Raw genomic sequence first — 19576 nt, 5'->3', positions numbered from 1 at the left:
AATGCAGCAAATTGTGCCGTTTCCTCTTGCTCCCTGACCAAGGAGAACAGACAGAAATGTTCTTTATGAGTCAGTGGGGGAGGCAGCTCAGGGCTGGGGCCGTCCTGAGGGGGGAGTGGGGGAGGAAGGCATCCCCAGCCAGTCCCGTTCACCTGCCTGGTCACAAGAAGCAATCCTATTTTCCTGGCACAACAAAACCTTTACTTAAGCTCTAATAAGAGGAAGCTGTATACCAAATCTAGAGCTCCTAGCTTTTACCACTTAGGAGGGGGTTCTTAAACAGACACAGACAGACACAAACTCTCTCAAATGTATAGCAGATTAGGGTTGCAGCATTCCAGCACTGGCTTGATTTTGACATCCTTCCCCCCATTAAATTTGCCACAAACAAGGCTGCCAGGAACTCTACCTTCAAACTTTCAACACATTCTCCACTAATTACCAGACGAGAGCATGTACTTTCCTGACCATGACTAGCTCATTATTAACTTGCACACCCTCTCCTCCCAGCCCTCAAGTTTCACCTCTAGTCAATAGCAAAACCACGAATACAACACAGACTTTTGACGTCCAGCATACGACGCTTTCTATTCAGTTACGCTGCCCCAGAGACCAGATGCTGTTGTCATAATGGGCATGATATAAGCAACTAGAAAGCGTTCAATATCTATCAGTGTAGCCAGTTCTCTCATACACTCTCACATGGTTTTGCTGAGTCTTATGTTAAAAAGACAGCCACATCTCTGCTCTCCTCTGACTGTTCCATGGCTACTTAAATAGCTGAAAAGTTTTCTGATTTTTAGCATACTGGCACAGGGGTCAAGATGCAAAGCTGCATGGCAACTATCTAAAGCCAAAAATTTCAAACTGCTGAACATTAGCCTTAGGACAACATGCAAACACAGAGTAAAGGCAGATTTGGGATATTTTTAAAGTTTACTTTATAAAATTTAGTTGATAGAAAAGCAACATTCAGCTACAATAAAGACAAGGCAGACATTCACAATTACAATAAAAATTGTTTCAAAACAAAAAAGCAGTCATGTAGCTCTTTAAAGACTAACAAAAATTGTTAACAGCTTACAATACTTAAAGGACAATAAACATGCAGGAGCTTACAAAGCGATTAATACTGGAATAAAGTTTCAACTTGTTTCTATATAGGGGAGGCTTAAGCAGCACTTACAAGTTTAATATACAGTTATATGTGAATTGTTTAGAGCTGGCATACAAAATCATTATTGGTTTTGCTAGCCCTCACTACTCTGCATATATAGACAGTATTAAACTCCATTTGGTATTTATATTCCCTGTCAAAATACTAGAGGCCTTGAACTTGGATTGGATTATTATTTGTACTAGTATGATTATTATCATCATCATTAACAAAACAGCATCTATGGCCTATAGAGGAAGTTGTTTAGATGCTGTTTTTTTCACCCAACTGTATTTAATTAAAATATCATAACCAACTTGTTACTAAGTAACTCATTGCCATATCAATATTTTAGGCTAACTTTTTACTGCATGGAGTACAGAAATGTACAATTATTGTGCACATGCTTTGATACCTACATTTGAAATGCAGTCCCTTCCCATCTACCTGACAGACAGCAGACTTAAAAGGAACAACCGTTACAAAAATCATTTGAGTTTAAACAATGAAGAGCACTAAAACTGAAAAACATACTTTGCATGCCTAGGTTCACAGTTTCCCCTTTTATTGCACTTTTCACATTCTGAAAAATATTTTTCTATTAGGAAAACCTGATTGTAGAGTTCTAAGGAGTTGGTGTAGTGCCTCTTACTATTTTCAGCTTAAACCAAAACAAAAAAACCCCAAGGAGCCTGCACTGTGACAGTGTCCCTTAAGCAACCTGTTTTGATAAGGAAACGTCAAAAAGGTGTGATCTGAAACAGAGCAAAGGTGGCTCATTTACTTTTTAAAAACCAGTAAAATCTGTAATTGTCAACGAAGAAATATAATGGCTATAGATCATGCGCGGCCTGCAAGATATCCATTAAACAAGATAGAAGTCAAACAACTCTAACAACACTAGAGCTGTGATAACGATAATTATTTGTTAATATTCAATCCACGGAAGACGCAATTTTTTTCTGAAGCATTGGCGCTTTTGTTGCATTTCTTACTTGCACAGATATCTTTAAAGCAAATGTGGAATTACTGAGGGTTCCATTCTGAGGTGTCCTCTGATACGTTGGGAACAGCTGAAGCTAAAGTCAATCAGAAATGAGGCTCAGCACCTTTTTGCAACTGGGCCTTCACAGTGTCAATGTCTCAAGAACAGATATGTTCAAAACTACTTTCCCATGGAAGATTGACCCACTTAGGGTCGATCTTCTGGGGGCTGATTTTGCAAATGCGCAAAATGATGCTAGCAGGGGTCAAAATCGACTCCTGTACTCATAAGAGGTGAGGAATAAGGAAGGTGGAAAGGAGCAATGCTCCCGTTGACCTTCCCCCATGCAGACAGACATGGAAGTTGACCACAGATAAGTCGATTTTAGCTATACAATTGGCATAACTACAATTTCTGCTTGATTCTTAACTGAAATGAAAAGATGACTAAAACAAGGACTTCTGCAATGCATTTTGCTATATTTTAAATGAATTGCAAGTTTATTACAGCCGTTGAAAACAGAAATAGCAGCATTCTTTGTGTCAAATTTAATTTTTAGGGTAGTAGTGAAGTTAAACATAAATGGTTAAGAAAAAGTTGTAAAAGCTTTTGCCTATTAGGCTGGAGAACACCTTAGCAAAGAGACTGAAAAAAAACAGCGTTCACATAGCAGACTGTACCAATGGCAGTAATAGCAAGCCACTAATTGGATAGAAAAATAGTATCAGGAAATTTACATGAACTTTTTAAATGCAATTAAATAACTAGTAAAAAGGAAAAGCATCACATGTTCACTCAGGTCTCCACGGTCCATAAACAATTTGGGAAATTATTTTTGATTAAATCAATACAGGGATATGAATGACATAAGAACACAAAAAACAATTTGGTCTCCATGCCTACAAGAAAGCTGCATGATTGCGATTGCAGAAGTCAACAGACAGGCAATCATCAGGCTCATGATATACCCACACCAAAGGCTGACTCAGGTTTCAACGCTTGGCTGCACTGCTGCTGCTGAAGGACTCTATACTCAGCCACAGAAGACTCATTTCCACATAGACTGCAGTGGGGTCCTTTACTGCTGAATATAACTCTCATAACCACCACTATGCCGAGAGGCCAAAATAAGGAATCCCCAGTCACACCCTTTGGCGTCCCAGACAGAGGTTTGCCTGGGTTGACTACTGAGATAAGAACCTTTGGGATCCCAGCTGCAGCCAGACAGATTACCACCGTGTCATGGTTAATTTATGGTATGGTACTAAAAAAAAAAAACATTTATAGTTGCTGTAGGAAAAAACGAGAAACTAGCTGGCTCCAAGCAGACATTCAATGTGTGCTGGTGAGCAAAGATGCTTATTCTTAACTCTCCAGCCTTCCCTGCTTTTGAACAAGTAACAGTTTTCTTCTTTCCCCTCTGAGTCATGCCAGTCTTGGCATCTAATCAAAAGGGCACACAACAATGTCAGTGTTAATTGTAGTTTTATTTTAACAATCCTTTATTTCTTCTAAAAGTGCACCATCGTAATAAAAAAATGTGCCTTTGTATGTATAATAATTGTCAGAAAACTAGGTAGACTGTAATGCACATCCACATTTTAAAATACTGGCTGCAAGTTGCAGTGTCCAATACAATATTAAGGGCCAGGATACTTTCTAGACTTAAAATTACAAAATTAACTCTTTCAGTTCAAAAGCTGAACACTGCACAATTTGCCATTTTGGCACAGACAAAGCTTTCATGAACAGGCTGTAACTGCTCATTGATTTCACTGGTCGTGAATTTTATGAGTTTATTTGCATGAATGTGGATTTACTACATTTTTCTTTTTTCTGCATCAGTCCAAATACTGAAATATAAATAGAAATGAGAAATGCAGATCTTTGTTCACAGGGATTTGTCTTTCAGACACTAACAAGCCAGTTACTATTAATCTGTAGCAATGCTGAATATAAGATATTGCAAGAAGCAGGTCAGAACTATCATGGCTGGGCAAAAACGGGATTCTCTGCTGACATTTAATTTGAGTGGCAGATTACATAAACTAGAGCAGTATTCCAATGCTAAGAGTAAGTGGTCATCCATTCTCCACCAAAAATATCTTATATGCTATGAAATAAAGAGCCTATATCGCTGGCTTGGGGAAAACGCTCCTAACACTGTATCTGAAGACTCTCCAATCTCTAAGCACTAGTGTTTGTGGAAGTCAGAAACAAGCAACATAATCTGTTAATTTTCAGAAGAAGTTAATGGGACAAGACCACAAAAGCTGCAGCAATAAGAATGGGGATACTGGGGCTCTTTTTACGCATACTTTCACAGTTCACCTGATCTTCAGGCTTAAGTGTACTTTACTTAGGGAAACCCACAAAACACGATATACAATTTCAGTTGCAAGCATCACAGGCCCTTTGGAAATGGGCAATTCCTCCATACATACCAGAAAAAGAAGAAATTATTTCCTAAATTCTAATTTATGTGCTACTAAGGTATGTTCTAGGAAAGGGGTACAATTTGGCCTTTGGAGTGAGTCCTATGATTCATACTGCAGATTGACATCATCTGGAGAGCTCTAAAGGCTTATTGGATGCCATTGGGTTCTTTCCCATGGAAAAAGAAAGATTCAAGATAGGCAGACCAACTATCTGAAATATTACACAGGAGTTTCCAAAAAGCAAAATCACACCCCTAAATTTCTGGATACCAAAAGGTATGATACATGATTAATGAAACACATCAGTAGGATAAGGAAAACTGTAGAAATAAATGTGTAAAATAAATCTTTGCCAAACACCCTAGTCCAGGTGTTCTTAAAGTTTCCAAAGTGTGAAATGCATCTGTTACCTCGTGGATTGTGACCTCCCCAGTGGCAAAACCAGCAACTGCTTACACAGCGAATTAGGTACATATATATTTGCCCTCTAACGTGAGTTAGAAGATGAAGAGGAGCAAAATTAGAACTACGTGAGCAGCTCTCTACATCCCACCAGCACGAACTCTGCAGACCTGTGGGCCACAGCTGGGAATCACCACATTTGAGGAACTTCAGGAGGAAGAATCTTTACATATAGAGATCTTAAAATAAGTGAAAAAAAATTATTTTGTTAAGTATCAAATGAGGTTTTATTTTTCCTGATACAGCTTGTAGTGTTTCTGAATTACCCGAGAATCAGAGATTTAGAGGCACTTGTTACCAGACTGAAAAACTAAACGGACTAGGTTCAGCTACCTCTACAAGATGCTGACATTGTAAAGCTAATCAGGCGGCGTCTAGGAAACACTGAAGAAAATGTTTTCAGAGTAACAAGATCTATTAGAAAACCTCTCAAGGACTATTTCCTTCAGAAATTGCATCCTCTTTAGAGTGAAAAAATTGGTAGGAACAGAAAGGAGAAGAATGGAGAAGAGGTAGATGACAAGAATTGTAGCAGCAGGACCTAGGTATTTTGCTTACAGGCTCATGATAAAAAAGGGCAGGATGTTCCACCTGTCACCTTTCAAGTTCTGGGTTTTAGATTTTTCTCAAAGTATCAGCACTATCAGTGCCTTACTACAGCAAGGAACTGTTTTTCTTGTGTGCCACTTTCAGTTTCAGGGATCTCATAGCATAGCAAGGAAATAATCTGCCCTATCCAGGGGACTCTCTTTTTGCCCCACCACCCCCACAAACATGATACAGTCCTGCGGGGATCTGGAAGCCTATTTTCACCACCTCTGACTCAAGGAGTACTTTCAATGTGACACTGAACAGCGCACTGATCCACAGATACCCTCTCACCTGCAGTACAAGAAGAAGAATTCTGCATGGACTCCCCCTGACAGTTGAAATGACAGACTGGATCTATACACAGAGTGCTGCTGCTGATGTGCACAGGCAGAAATTGTGGAAAAGCAGCATTAATTTCCCTATAACTTCTGCTGTGCAGAATGCAACTCCATCAACAGCCTAAGAGACAACTCTGACATTGTCATCAAAGAGGCTGGCAAAGGAGGTGCTGTTGTCATCATGAATAGAATAGATTGCCAAAAGGAGGCCATCAGGCAACTCTCCAATTCCACATTCTACAAGCCACTGTACTCTGATTACACTGAGGAGTACACAAAGAAACTGCACCATCTCCTCAAGACACTCCCTACAAAAGCACAGGAACAAATCTTCAGACACACCCCTAGAGCCCCAGCCAGGTTGATTCTATCTACTACCCAAGATCCATAAACCTGGAAATCCTGGACACCCCATCAGCACTCTCACTACAGGATAGTCTGGACATGTGGACTCCACTCAAACCCTGCACTCTCAGCTATCTTTGAGACACCAGCAACTCCATGAGGAAACAGTAATACATTGGTGACCTTCCTGAAAACACCACCCTGGCCATCATGCATGCAGAGGCCCTTTACACCAATATTCCATATGAAGATGGACTTCAAGCTGCTAACAGTATCCTTGATGATGCCATGGCACAAATGGTGGCAGAACTTTGTGACTTTGTCCTCACCCACAACTATTTCAGATTTGAAGACAATTTATACTTTCAAATCGCAAATCAGTGGCAGCACTATGGGCACTCACATGGCCCCACAGTATGCCAACGTTTTTATGGCTGACCTGGAACAACGCTTCCTCAGCTCTCATCCCCTAGCACCCCTCCTCTATTTGCAATACACTGATGACATCTTCATCATCTGGACCCATGGGAAGGAGGCTCTTGAAGAGTTCCATCATGATTTCAACAGCTTCCACCCCACTATCAACCAGTCCACACAAGAGATCCACTTCCCAGACACAACAGTACAAACAAGTGATAGCCACCTAACCACCCTATATGGGAAGCCATGGACCGCTATTCTTACCTACATGCATCCAGCTTCCATGCAGGGCACACCACACGATCCATTGTTTACAGCTAAGCACTAAGGTACAACTGCATTTGCTCTAATCCCTCAGACAGAGACAGACACTTACAAGACTTTTACCAAGCTTTCCTAAAACAACAATACCCACCTGAGGAAGTGAGGAAATAGATTGACAGAGCCAGAGGTGTACCAAGAAGGCACCTACTACAAGAGAGTAAAAGAATAAATGGACACAAATCAGCTATTGAAACGGTAACATACAAAAACCTGCAGGAGAACATTACAATCTTCCTAGACACTCAGTAGCAGCTTTAAAAGTAGCCATCCTGCAACAAAAGAACTCCAAAAACTGACTCCAAAGAGAAACTACAAAGCTACAATTCATTTGTGAATTTAACACCATCAGTAAAGGATTGAACGAATGGCTGGCCAACTATAAAAGCAGTTTCTCCTGTCTTGGTGTTCACACCTCCACATCAGCTGCTGGAAGTGGGCCACATCCTCCCTGACTGAATTGACCTTGTCATTTCTGGCTTTCCTCTTGATTCATACTCGGCCTTCCTTTCATGAGCCTGTATATTTAGACCTGCCTCTGGAATCTCCACTCCAATGCATCTGACGAAGTGGGTCTTTGCCTAAGAAAGAATATGCTCCAAGAAGTCTGTTAGTCTATAAGGTGCCACAGGACTTCTCGTTGTTTTTTCAAGGAAATAACAGACACCCACTCTTGGTAGTAAACAGGGTGAAGTGATTTTTCCCCTGAAAATTTGTAAAAGCTAAACCTAAACATAATTCATTTTAGCATATTACATGGTATTACTTCTTGCCTCAAACCTTGTGTATAAAAGGGCAATTTCTAAATCAGAGATACATGTTTAGTCAGTGACTGGACAGAAACTGTTTAAAGATGAATAACTAATACTTAATTTTGCCTACAGGGGAGTTTCTCTTATCTACATTTGCCTTCCAAGTTTTGTAATGCTAAATATGAAATTTTAATTGCCATGCATTTGGCTCAGATTACAAGGTAGGTAGGTTTTATGCCTAGTTTCCATACATAGATGAGAGTATATAAGAGCGCGCGTGCGAGTGTGTGTGTGTGTATATAGATATCTGTAGAAGCAGAATACTGTCAGAATACAGCCTACACTAACATTCATAAGGAAGTTAAGCAGTGGTAAGCACTCGGAATTTCAATTTGTGACAATGGCTTGTAAGTTCTTCAGTCTTTTGTTTTATAATTTGTTACGACACATAAAACACTTTGAGATATTAGTCTGATGCTCTCACATTAGAAACATGGGGCCAAATTCATCCTTCTCTAACTCCACTGACATCCATAAAGTAAGCCAGGAATGAGTATGGGCTAACATTTTTAATCAGTGGATAACCTTTAAAAAGTCATTCCTGACAATAATACTGTTTCTTGTCTTGTCATTTTTTTTTAAACTTTTGGAAGTTCTAATCAAGCTTATTCAAAGTATGCGTCTTAATATCATGCACTGACAGAATGCTTCTAGTATTTTTCTCTAAGATGCCCTTTGGCCTATGTAACAAAGTAAAACAAACTTAATAGAAAGTAGCAAATGCAACATTATAAAGACAAAAAAAAAACCCGCAAAAAGGCCTGTTCAATTATTCAGACAAATAAAAGAGTCCATGTAGTGCTTATATAGTAGGATCTCCGCTAATTCTGGAATGGAAATATCCCAGCAAAACATAGTACTTGTACAACCTCCATCAACTTCTCTTCACTAAATCAGTCTGACTGTTTTTATCTGAAATCAGATAAAACTACTTAGCTTAACTCATAAGAAACAAGGAGAAAAGAAACAGATCAGGCACTAGTGAAGGCCTAATAGAGCCAGTCTTTCTCCTCTCACTGAGGCATATAGCCCCCTGGCCTGACAGTTTGAGGCATATAACTTTTTGGAATATCATCAACTGTTGCTGTGTTTACTCCCGCTGTTTCCAGTCTCAGAATCTGCCCTTCAGTACTGGGGCTTAGCACATTCACCAAAGCAGATTCATGTTTATTTTTCTCTGGCCCACAGCCATGCTGCTGTGAACTCTGAGCTGACATCTGTACTTGTGCCAGCCCAACAAAATCCTCTTCGTTTACTGGGGGAGTAACTTGCTTTGCTCTTTCAAAACGTGATCCATCTGTATTGGTCTCATCCTGGCTACAATTTTGTTTGAAATACTGCTGCCTTGGAGTTCCACTGTCACACCCTTCTGCGTTATCTTCTGATTTTTCTTCTGAATCTAGCAATGGCTGGGTGGATTCAGACCTTGAAAAGACTTGAACAGAAGGAAGCTGGTCTCTGTAGCCATTAAGAATGACTGTTGAATACTGTACAGTACTTGAAGTGTTTTGTGTTGTTTCATTCTCATCACTGTCAGAAACACTTTGCCTAAGAGAAGACATGCCTGAGGATCCTCCAATACCACTGCTGTGCCCCTCTGAAATATTTTTTTCCTTTTTAGGGAAATTGAAGTGTTTCAAGTCCTGCTCTGAAAAAGACTTCTTGTCATCTGCTTCAATTTCAACCACGCTTACATCTGTGAAGTTGCCTTCTGGATACATCTGATCTTTGGAACTAAAATTATGCTGAGAGGAAAAAAAAGAAAGTTAGGCTTTGCTCAGGAGGGAAAGAGAGTTCTGGTGTCTCACTTTCTTTTCTTTACACACATTGATATTCCCAGAGGCTCTGCTAACTGCAGAATCTGGCAGTTCCTCTTGAGCATTTGCAGTCAGATGGAAAATGTGATTTAAATTTACAAATATCTGGAGCTAGTGTTTCATAGAGGATCCATCCTAATACTTACAGTAAACCCTCCAAATATGCGGCTTCAAGCTGCCTATAACTCGCTTTAATGCAAGTTAAGCATAACTTGAAGCTGCTCTGTGGCTGTTAGCCTGCCTGCCTAAGAGTCCCTTCTCCCTGCCATCCCCCCGTCACGTGGCTGTCAGCCTGACAGCTGCGTGGTTAGGGGAAGGAGGGGAGAAGCAGCCAGGTCCTGCAAGCTGCGGGAAGCTGGGAACCAAGCAGTAGCCTGGCTCCCAGCTCCCCACTGCTTGCAGAGCTGGAAAACTGACCAGGGCTATTGCCCCTGTTTCCCAGCTCCCTCCACTTCACTGGCTGCTGCCCTGGTCAGTTTCCCAGCTCTGCAAGTGCAGGGGAGCCAGGCTGCTGCTTGATTCCCAGCTCCTCCATGCCTGGGAGGCGGGGGTGTGGGTGGGGGGGGAATCCAACCAGCCATGAGCTGGTCAGTTTCCTGGGTCCCGCAAGCAGTGGGGAGAAAGGAACCAGGCTTCCCCCTGGTTCCTGGCTCCCCACCACTCTGGCTCCTCACCACTTCTGGCTCCCCACAACAAGTTCACTTAGACTATCAATTTAGAGGGCTCCTACTGGTCATTAAATTCTTGATATTTTATGTATAAAATTCAATCTTACCTTTGCTGGAGTCTGAGGGGACCACTGGGCAATGTTACTTTTGGAAGGATCAGGTACATTAGGCCAAATATGCTTTTTAATTCTACAGGATAAAAAAAAAAGAAAATACACTTTTTGAACCTCCAAAACTTGCAAACATGGTTACAGCTGTGCTTTACATTATTAATATGCAAATGCTAGTATTTGTAATATTTGACAGAAGTGTTACAGAAGCTGGTTTTGTCCTGTCACATTTCAAGTCTGGTGTTGTTGTTTGCAAAGTCATATCTAGAACATTTCATGCTCACTGCCACTTCATTTCACTACAGCTTGGTAAGACAGACACCATAGCCTAGTAATGTGACATTTTTATTTGGGGTTCCCTCACTCACATAAAATAAGATTAATGAAAGGAAAACAGAACAATCAAGGGATTGGAAGAGGCCATCAAAGAAACCTATAGCACTTCTGAAGGCACAAAGTGACAGTTAAGCCTTATTGGATGAGCATTACCCCAAATGCTGGAAAAGTATCCGTTTTCGGCTCTTTTTTGGGGTATAGCCCATGCTAACAGAGCTCATCAGGTGCCATGGAAAGCAGTCCTACATAAATCTTGGACTGAGCTGTGGATCGACAGATCTCATCTTCTATGACACCGCTGGTGAGCAACTAAAGCAATCCTTGATCGGCAGAACTGATTACTGATGTCTCATAAAAAGCTGCCAACTGCAAATGTTGTACCTTTTTTTCAGATCCTACGCTTTTCCTGTAGTGCCTGGATACGCTGACTCTCAAAGCAATTAAGAACCTGTACAGTAATCTGCCACCAGGACAATCTGTCCTGAACTAGATTTTCCAGATCATTGGGAGATGTGCCACATGATGTCACATTGACCTTGAAGGTGTCTTTCTAGTTCTTATATGGACTGCTGATAAGGCGCTTTCCACAAGCAAGCTGGCCAAAGAAGACCATCTGTGGCATCCGTGTATCATCCAACCTCATAATGTGACCAATCCAGCAAAACTGTCTGTTCATAAGCATTACTTCCATAAATAGGGTCTTACCAAATTCATAGCCATACAGAATGCATCATGGATCGTGAAATGCTGCTTTTTGTGTGTTTTTACCCTATGCTACACAGATCTCATGGATGGGGGGATGACCAGCATTTCTCAAATTGGGGGTCCTGATACAAAAGGGAGTTGCAGGAGACCACAAGATTAGCTTAGGAGGTTCATGGTATTGCCACCCTTACTTCTGCACTTCCTTCAGAACTGTGCAACTAGAGAGCAGTGGTTCTAATGTTGGCTATGCGGCTCTGACGGCAGCCATGCAGAAGTAAGGACGGCAACAGCAGACCCACATCACCCTTACTTCTGTACTGCTGCTTTCAGCACTGCACACCCAGAGAGTGGCAGCTCTTCACCAGTGAAGAAATTAGGATGTCAATACCGTACCAGACCACCCTTATTTCTGTGCTGCTGCTGCTGGCAGTAACTGAGCCTTCAAAGCAGGTCTCTCAGACAGCAGCCACAGCTCTCCAGCTGTCCAGCTCTAAAGGCAGTGCTGCTGCCAACAGCAGCACAGAAATAAGAGTAGCAGTGCTGCAACCTCGCCACTACACTAACCTTGCAACCTCCACACAACTCTTTTTTGGGTCAGGACCCAACAATTACAACAACGTGACATTTCAGATTTAAGTATCTAAAAAAATAAAGCTTACCATACTGCAAATCCAACTGTGAAACTGACCAAAACGGACTATGAATTTGGTAGGGTCTTACACATAAACTCTAGACAGGCTTTGCAATTAAAATATAAATAAATAGAAAAGAAACAAAAAGTGCACACTTTTTAAAGCGACCCAAATGAAACTGACTCATGACATTTTTCCTGTGGAAATAGTAGCAAGCTCCTTAAACATAACCAGCTATCAAAACTCAGTAATTTGTAAAGATCATCAAAGACTGAAACAGTTACATAATACAATGGGGTGGATGTACCCACCTAATTTCCAGCTGTTTAAATATCTTTGCTAAGAAAGGGAAGAGAATATGCCCTGACGAGTAAAAAGTTTTAGTTTATAAGCATTGCCAGACAGCCCTTCAGCTAAGTCCATAATGAGGTAGTCCTAAGGGGGACAAGTAAAGGTAGACTGGTAGGTCCCATCATGGAAAATGGGAATTTGTTGACTACATCAGATGAGTACTCTTCAGTTAAGTGACCAAGTATAGGGTGTTTTTATTTTTCCCCAGCCAAAGGCCAGCAGCTAGACGTGCTGATTCTATGGGTGCTATGGGGCTGGACACCCATGGAAAAAAACCAGTGGATGCTCCTTACTCACCAGTGGGCCTTGTCAATCAGCTTCTCCTCCCACTCCCAGTGCCTCCTGCCCACAGCTATTTGGGGCACACAGGGAATGTGGGAAGCCAAGGGAAGGAGCGAGGGCAGGAAGAGGTGGAGCAAAGGTGAGGTACATTTGGGGATCAGAGCAGGAAGAGATGGGGAAAGGGATGAGGTCAGGGCAGGGTAAAGTAGAGGTTGAGCACCCCACAGGAACTCCAAGTCAGCATCTCTGCAAGCAGCTACTGACTAGATGACAGGTTTTGAAAGGGATATCAGGCAGGACAGAACAAGCTGCATGGAAGAGAGATGGGACACATCTTCCAGTGTGTGGAGACTTTGCTTTCCCCTTTCAAAAATCTGGTTTACATTACTTAACCCTATTTTTATTACACAGGCAGGAAAACATGGATTTGTGGTGGGATGTAGACAATTTCTTAATGGTACATTAATTATATGAAACTCAGGGTTGTATTAGTATTATCAGTCTGTGGCTTCGCAAATAACAAGCAATCGTGTGACACCTTAGAGACTAACAAATTTAATGTCCAGGGAAGTGAAAGTGTTCCCCTCCCTACAGGTTTATATGTGTTCCCATTCTTGATGACCGATTTATGTCCAATCATCCTTTGGCACACAGACTGTACGGTCTGTCCAATATACACGGCAGAGAGGCATTGCTGGCACTTGATGGCATATATAACATTGGTTGATATGCAGCTGAACCATCAGTGTGGCTGATGAAGTAGGTCTTGTGTTGCTGTCGCTTGTACAGATATGTGGACAGAGTTGACAGTGGGGTTTGTTGTAGGGATAGGTTCCTGGGTTAGTGTTTCTATGGTGTGGTGTGTGGCTGCTGGTGAGTACTTCCTACTTAATTTGCTTTATCAACCGGGCCTGCTAATGAGGGATAACCATTTTTTCTCTCCCCCCAACTATATCAACCCTGGATTCTGTTTTTCTTCTTCATTTTCAGCTGAATAAGTGGGTTTTATCTGACGACCTAGTGCATTTGTTAGTCTCTAAGGTGCCCAATGACTGCTTGTTATATATGAAACTCAGCTAACAAAAATTTCAGTTTATAATGAAAATCAAGAACCAGAGAGGAAAAGCAGGAATCTTCTATAGCGTTCAGTCAATATGCTTGAAAAATCTTTTAAAAAAATAGAGTCTCTGAATTGTTACAGCATTGTAATAGGAAAAGTCTCCTGATTACTAAGAGGACTATGGAACCAATTTTCCTCCCCAACCCAAACCTGTTTAAATAGGTTCACTGCCTTAAGAGGAGTTTCTCAGACATATACGTCAGTGAGAACTGAGAATCAGGACTACGACAAGTAAACTGTAGTGAAATGTTAGTCATTTTCAGATATCATGAAATGTGACACAAATGCATGTTATAGGTACTTACAAGTCCCGTTTGTTGAAGCAGAACAATACCCCCAGAAGGACGGTCAACAGGAATGCCAGACACACAGGCACAACTATGGCTTCAATTTCTCCTTTTCCTAAAAAAATAAAAGGCGGGGGGAAGAATGCTAATTTTCTGAAAAAAATGATCTGCAGAACTTTCCTTGGCAATTATTCACAAAGGAAAAAGACAGATTAGCAGATTGAGTGCTGGCATAAAGCTTACAAGATTCACCCCATTACAGGGAATCCCAACCTGTGGAATGCATACCCTCAGGCACACGTAAGACCTTTTCTTTTTAATGGTGGAGGCACATGGGAGAAAGTCTGTAATGGTGGATTTTATTAATTCACTAGCTGCAGAGTTGTTAAGCAATTAATCATGCTCTTATACAATAATATGTAGCTCCTCCAGTAGGGAAGTCTTTTGACTTTTCAAACAACTTTGGGAGACGAGACTTGAGACCCACCTCAGACAAACTATCAGGAACAGGCTTTATTCTGTAAAGCAACCACAGACAGAAGGCAGTGCACCTTCACAGGGCAGCTCCATTACTACTTCATTAATGAGAAGTCACATGAAGACAGTCTTAAACATGAAGAAATTGCATTGTTCCTTTGAATAAATGTGATAGGGTCATCACCCTGCACTGTTAAAGCGGGGGTTAAAACCAGCAGGAGATTCTATGGCAGTGAGCCAAACATTCCAGTAACTAATTCAAGTACATGATGTTGGGATGTTCATCCCAAGACTTGCCCTGAAGAAGTTAATGAATCAACTGAATGAGGGAGCCCAGCTGAGGAGATGGGCTGGATTTATAGGCAGGAAGTCAGGGCGCAGCAGGGAAGTAGTCTGCGATCAGCCCCTCGGAGAAAGGGCAGGGGAGTCTGTTCATGGGTTAAAGAGCCAAGGGGACCTACAGTTCCTCTTTGGAAGGAAGGAGTTTTTGGGCTGTTGAACACAGAGTAGTGAGGGGCGCAGAAGATTTGCAAAGGCTCAGGGAGGATAATTAAAGTCCACAATGGAACAGCATTTCTCTGCTAATCACAGGGGCCCTGAACTGGAACCCAAAGTAGAAGATGGACCTCAGTTCCCCTACCAGTCACAGGGGAAGTTACACCATCTGGGCAGTGAATGGAAAGATTTCATGAGCCTGTTTGTAAGAAGGAAATATGGTGCCGCCCAAGGGGAGGCTGCATATACCTTGGCTGTAGGGCTAAGCCATGAAAACAGAGCATCTTGCCTTGTTAAGAGCCCCAAAGAGAAGGCAGTGATCAAAACAAACAAACAAACAAACAAACAAAAAAAACCCCCGAACCCCAATGTAGACAAGCCCCTAGACTTACGGGACAAACAGGGCTATTTACAAGTAGTCAAACTGATCACACAGTCATTAGGACTGGGTCAGAAGTAATGGCTTAAATTAGCACACTAAAACTATAAACAGACTTACATTTTATATTTATTAATTTCATGTAGTATAATAATACAAACACCAAAATGAACATATAGATCCAGCCTACTGGAACATTAAAATTGACAGGTTACATGTGGCACTTTTTTCAGAGCATCTCCAAGTTATGCATATCTATATTCATAAGCCAATTTTCACAAAGCATGTCTGCCCTCTTGCCCAGAGGGTCTGTAATTAATATGCAATAATTATTTCAACACGCAAATTGGGCAGTGCATTAATTGCACAAAGTAAGATTAATTGATAGCCCCATTTTTTTTATTTATTACATTTTCATCATATCCTATCAGACAAAACTTTAAAACTCTGGGACTTGATTATGTAAAGTATGGCAGCTAATTTACTTCCAGATGTACCGGTAAGAACACAAATAGACAGAGATGCTGATGAGCAGAGCCTTCTCCTCCAATCACTACACAGTGCAGATTCAGTTGCTCAGCAACTCTGCAGTCTAACTGAGCTCAGAACTTGGGGGAGGGGGCTGTTTTTGGTTGCATGTCACACTACATCTGCATGCAACAGTGAACAGCTGGCTAAAGATAAGTACAGTAGGGTCTCAAGATTCGCGAGGTTTCCATGCTGAGAACACTTGCGAATGCTGAATTTTGCAAATACGGGGGGCTCAGAGCCCCAGGGAAGCTGTAGCTGCTGGGGCTCCTGCCCAGGGCCCTGGGGGAAGCAGTGGCTGCCGGTGCTCTCCGCCTGGGGAAGCTGTGTCTGCTGGCACTCCCAGCCTGGGGAAGCTGCAGCTGCTGGGGCTCCCTGCTGGGGGCCCTGGGGAGTGGCTCCTCGCAGCCGCACACGAATACCTGAATTCGTGAACCTTACGTTCGCAGATGTTGAGATACTGTAGTGTTAAGAACATGCAATGTATCAGCGATGAGATGGACAGATATACAGGCAGCTGGCAGATTTGGAAGGCGGTATGCAATAAAAAAAATTGGGACTCCCTGGCTATGTCTACACGTGAAGCCAACATCGAAATAACTTATTTCGATGTAGCAACATCGAAATAGGCTATTTCGATGAATAACGTCTACACATCCTCCAGGGCTGGCAACGTCGATGTTCAACTTCGACGTTGCGCGGCACCACATCGAAATAGGCGCTGCGAGGGTACGTCTACACGCCAAAGTAGCACACATCGAAATAAGGGTGCCAGGCAAAGCTGCAGACAGGGTCACAGGGCGGACTCAACAGCAAGCCACTCCCTTAAAGGGCCCCTCCCAGACACAGTTGCACTAAACAACACAAGATATACAGAGCCGACAACTGGTTGCAGACCCTGTGCATGCAGCATGGATCCCCAGCTGCCACAGCAGCAGCCAGAAACCCTGGGCTAAGGGCTGCTGCCCACGGTGACCATAGAGCCCCACAGGGGCTGGAGAGAGAGCATCTCTCAACCCCCCAGCTGATGGCCGCCATGGAGGACCCGGCAATTTCGACGTTGCGGGACGCGGATCGTCTACACGGTCCCTACTTCGACGTTGAACGTCGAAGTAGGGCGCTATTCCGATCCCCTCATGAGGTTAGCGACTTCGACGTCTCGCCGCCTAACGTCGAAGTTAACTTCGAAATAGCGCCCGACGCGTGTAGCCGTGACGGGCACTATGTCGAAGTTAGTGCCGCTACTTCGAAGTAGCGTGCACGTGTAGACACAGCTTCTGCCTTACTAGAACTGAACTGAAACATGATCTTTGTCTCAATCAGTCTTTTTACAGCAAACATTCTTAGCTAATTTTACTTACTGTATCATCATTGCAGACATTATAAAAACTAAACTTATATGCATGGGGCAACAAAGAAATCCAACTTTTAGAACCTTCTCATTACAGGGATATAGAACAATATTGCAGTAAAGGGAGTCTGTGATGTTTGGGGAGAATCTTCAATTGAATTTGGAAGAATACACTACCTAAAAAGCAATACTTAACTTTTAAATCATATATCCAACCTTCTATCTGCCATATAAAAGCATGCACACCTACAAAATTCTGCACACAGCTAGTCTATAGAAAAAATACTTGTATTACTCTTATGTGATCTTTTCCCTTTCTCAGCAACCCATGTTATGTATTATTTTAAGTTAAGAACACAGACCATTTGGGGAAAAAGGCATTCTGCTAGATGTCTGTAGAACTCATTGCACAAAGGAGCCGCAATGGTTCGGGGCCTTAGGCTTTAACAGAATAAAAAAAATATACTGTGGGCACAAATTAAGAGAGCAACTGCATGACTAATCCCTTTTAAAAACAAACAGTCTTTACACATTTTATGCTAGTATTTCTCACCAAACTTTTGTGTAGTAAATGTGAATACAGGACCACTTGTGCCTCCTTCATCTGTGTATGCCTCCATCTTCACTGAGTATAAAGTGTCACTGGATAAGGAGGAGAGGGTGTATTCTGTTTTGGAAGGGTCCACACGCACAACTAGAAGAGAAAGGTTGATAAAATATACATGGGATCAAAGCATCCAAGACACAACTTAATGAAAAATTACAATTTCCATAGTTGTAATACTGAAAATAAACTCAAAGACTAGATTTTTGTAAGTAGCCCTGGGAAGCTGTGTGGACACATGGCCCGTTCTGTGGCTACCTGGCAGAAGCTGCCTGACAAGGAAGACAGACTGTTAGTTATATGGGCTGCTGATGCCCCAGCCCCATGGATATTCACAGCTCACTGCTCAGCACCAGCTGTGTTCGGAGACCCAGGTCTCTCAGAGTTTGAAAGCTGCAAAGGACCTGTAAACGACCAGTTCCTGAGGCAGCAGACTCACAGCAGGTGATCCCTGGTTTCTCTACCTGAGCTGCAGCACAGAGGAGGGTATGAGGATGTGGTATGATTGGCAGCCCCTCTTCCCCACCCCCACTCAGTGAAGACAGCAAGAGGAGACGACAGACCTTTCTCCTGACCATCTGCCAGCTGGGGCTTCTTGGGTGGCTTGCACAGGGCTGGACTTAGGGAAAATATCACCCTAGGCAAATGGGCATTTTTGGTGTCCCTGGCCCCCATGACTGTGGTGCCAACTTAGTCCCTGGTTCCCCATAGGCTCCCTACACTCCCCTTCCTCCCTGCACTATGATTCCTTTGCCCCTAATGCCTGCACCTCCCTCCTGTACCCCTAACCCTTGAACTTTGTCCTCACACTCCTTGCACCTCCTGCACATCTCACTCCTGCACCCCCTCCTGCGACCATGTGGGGAAAACTGCCCTTCCTGGATGTACAAAGCAACTGGCATAGCAGCTCACTCCTACGCTGGACTGCGGCTTCACCTCAAGCAGTGTAAGGAAAGGGAGGAGAACACAGCTGCTGATGCTGCAGCACAGCCCACGTGGGGAAGTGACTGGAGTGTAGGGAGCCCTGGTGTTGTTTATTAGGGGAAAGGGGAGGGAGACTATTTCCAGTCCATGTTTATGTTATTTTAAATATATATCAAATTACAAGGTAGGTGGGGGGGCAGGATTTAGAATTGTTCTGGGGACCACCAAAAATTACACAAACCTGCCACTCCTGATTGGAGTCCTGAAGCCCTTACTCCAGAGCTCACCGGTAAATGGCTCTGGATGTAGCCCTTGCGAAGCCTTGGCCAGAGACACGGGGACATGCAGCCCTGGGATGCCATGGGGCTGGGGCACATGGCCTCACGTGCTGCATGGTCTCCACTGCAGTCCCCTGGCACAAATTGCAGGGCTGGGATGCAGCAGGGTGCACAGCCATAGGGAATGCACAGGTTTGGCTCTGGAGCTGGCTGCAGCAGCTGGACAAGGGTGAAGAGCACAGCTGCAGTCCCTCTGGCCCCCCCATCAAGCTGCAGGATCCTGGTTCCAGCCATCCAGCTTCAGTTGCACGGCTGGGGCATACAATCCTGCCTCCAGTCCCACCTTCCGCAACAGACAGCAGAA

The 19576-nt window shown here is 42.9% G+C and overlaps 1 protein-coding gene across 3 annotated transcripts in view; it reads right to left on the bottom strand.

The window, feature by feature from the left end:
- Positions 1 to 917: 917 nt before the first annotated feature.
- Positions 918 to 19576, bottom strand: part of IL6ST (interleukin 6 cytokine family signal transducer) — a 59986-nt gene continuing 41327 nt past the window's right edge. For all 3 annotated transcript variants that reach the window (XM_074995560.1, XM_074995561.1, XM_074995562.1), the window contains 4 exons: positions 17960 to 18100; positions 14195 to 14291; positions 10461 to 10542; positions 918 to 9613 (listed from right to left, as the gene is read on the bottom strand). In XM_074995560.1, coding sequence (XP_074851661.1) covers positions 8882 to 9613; positions 10461 to 10542; positions 14195 to 14291; positions 17960 to 18100 — 1052 coding nt within the window. In that variant the 3' untranslated portion in view covers positions 918 to 8881. The remainder of the gene's footprint in view (positions 9614 to 10460; positions 10543 to 14194; positions 14292 to 17959; positions 18101 to 19576) is intronic.

The sequence above is a fragment of the Carettochelys insculpta genome, chromosome 5 (assembly GCF_033958435.1).
Source record: "Carettochelys insculpta isolate YL-2023 chromosome 5, ASM3395843v1, whole genome shotgun sequence".
NCBI lineage: Eukaryota > Metazoa > Chordata > Testudines > Carettochelyidae > Carettochelys > Carettochelys insculpta.
This window is presented reverse-complemented; position numbering and strand designations above follow the sequence as displayed.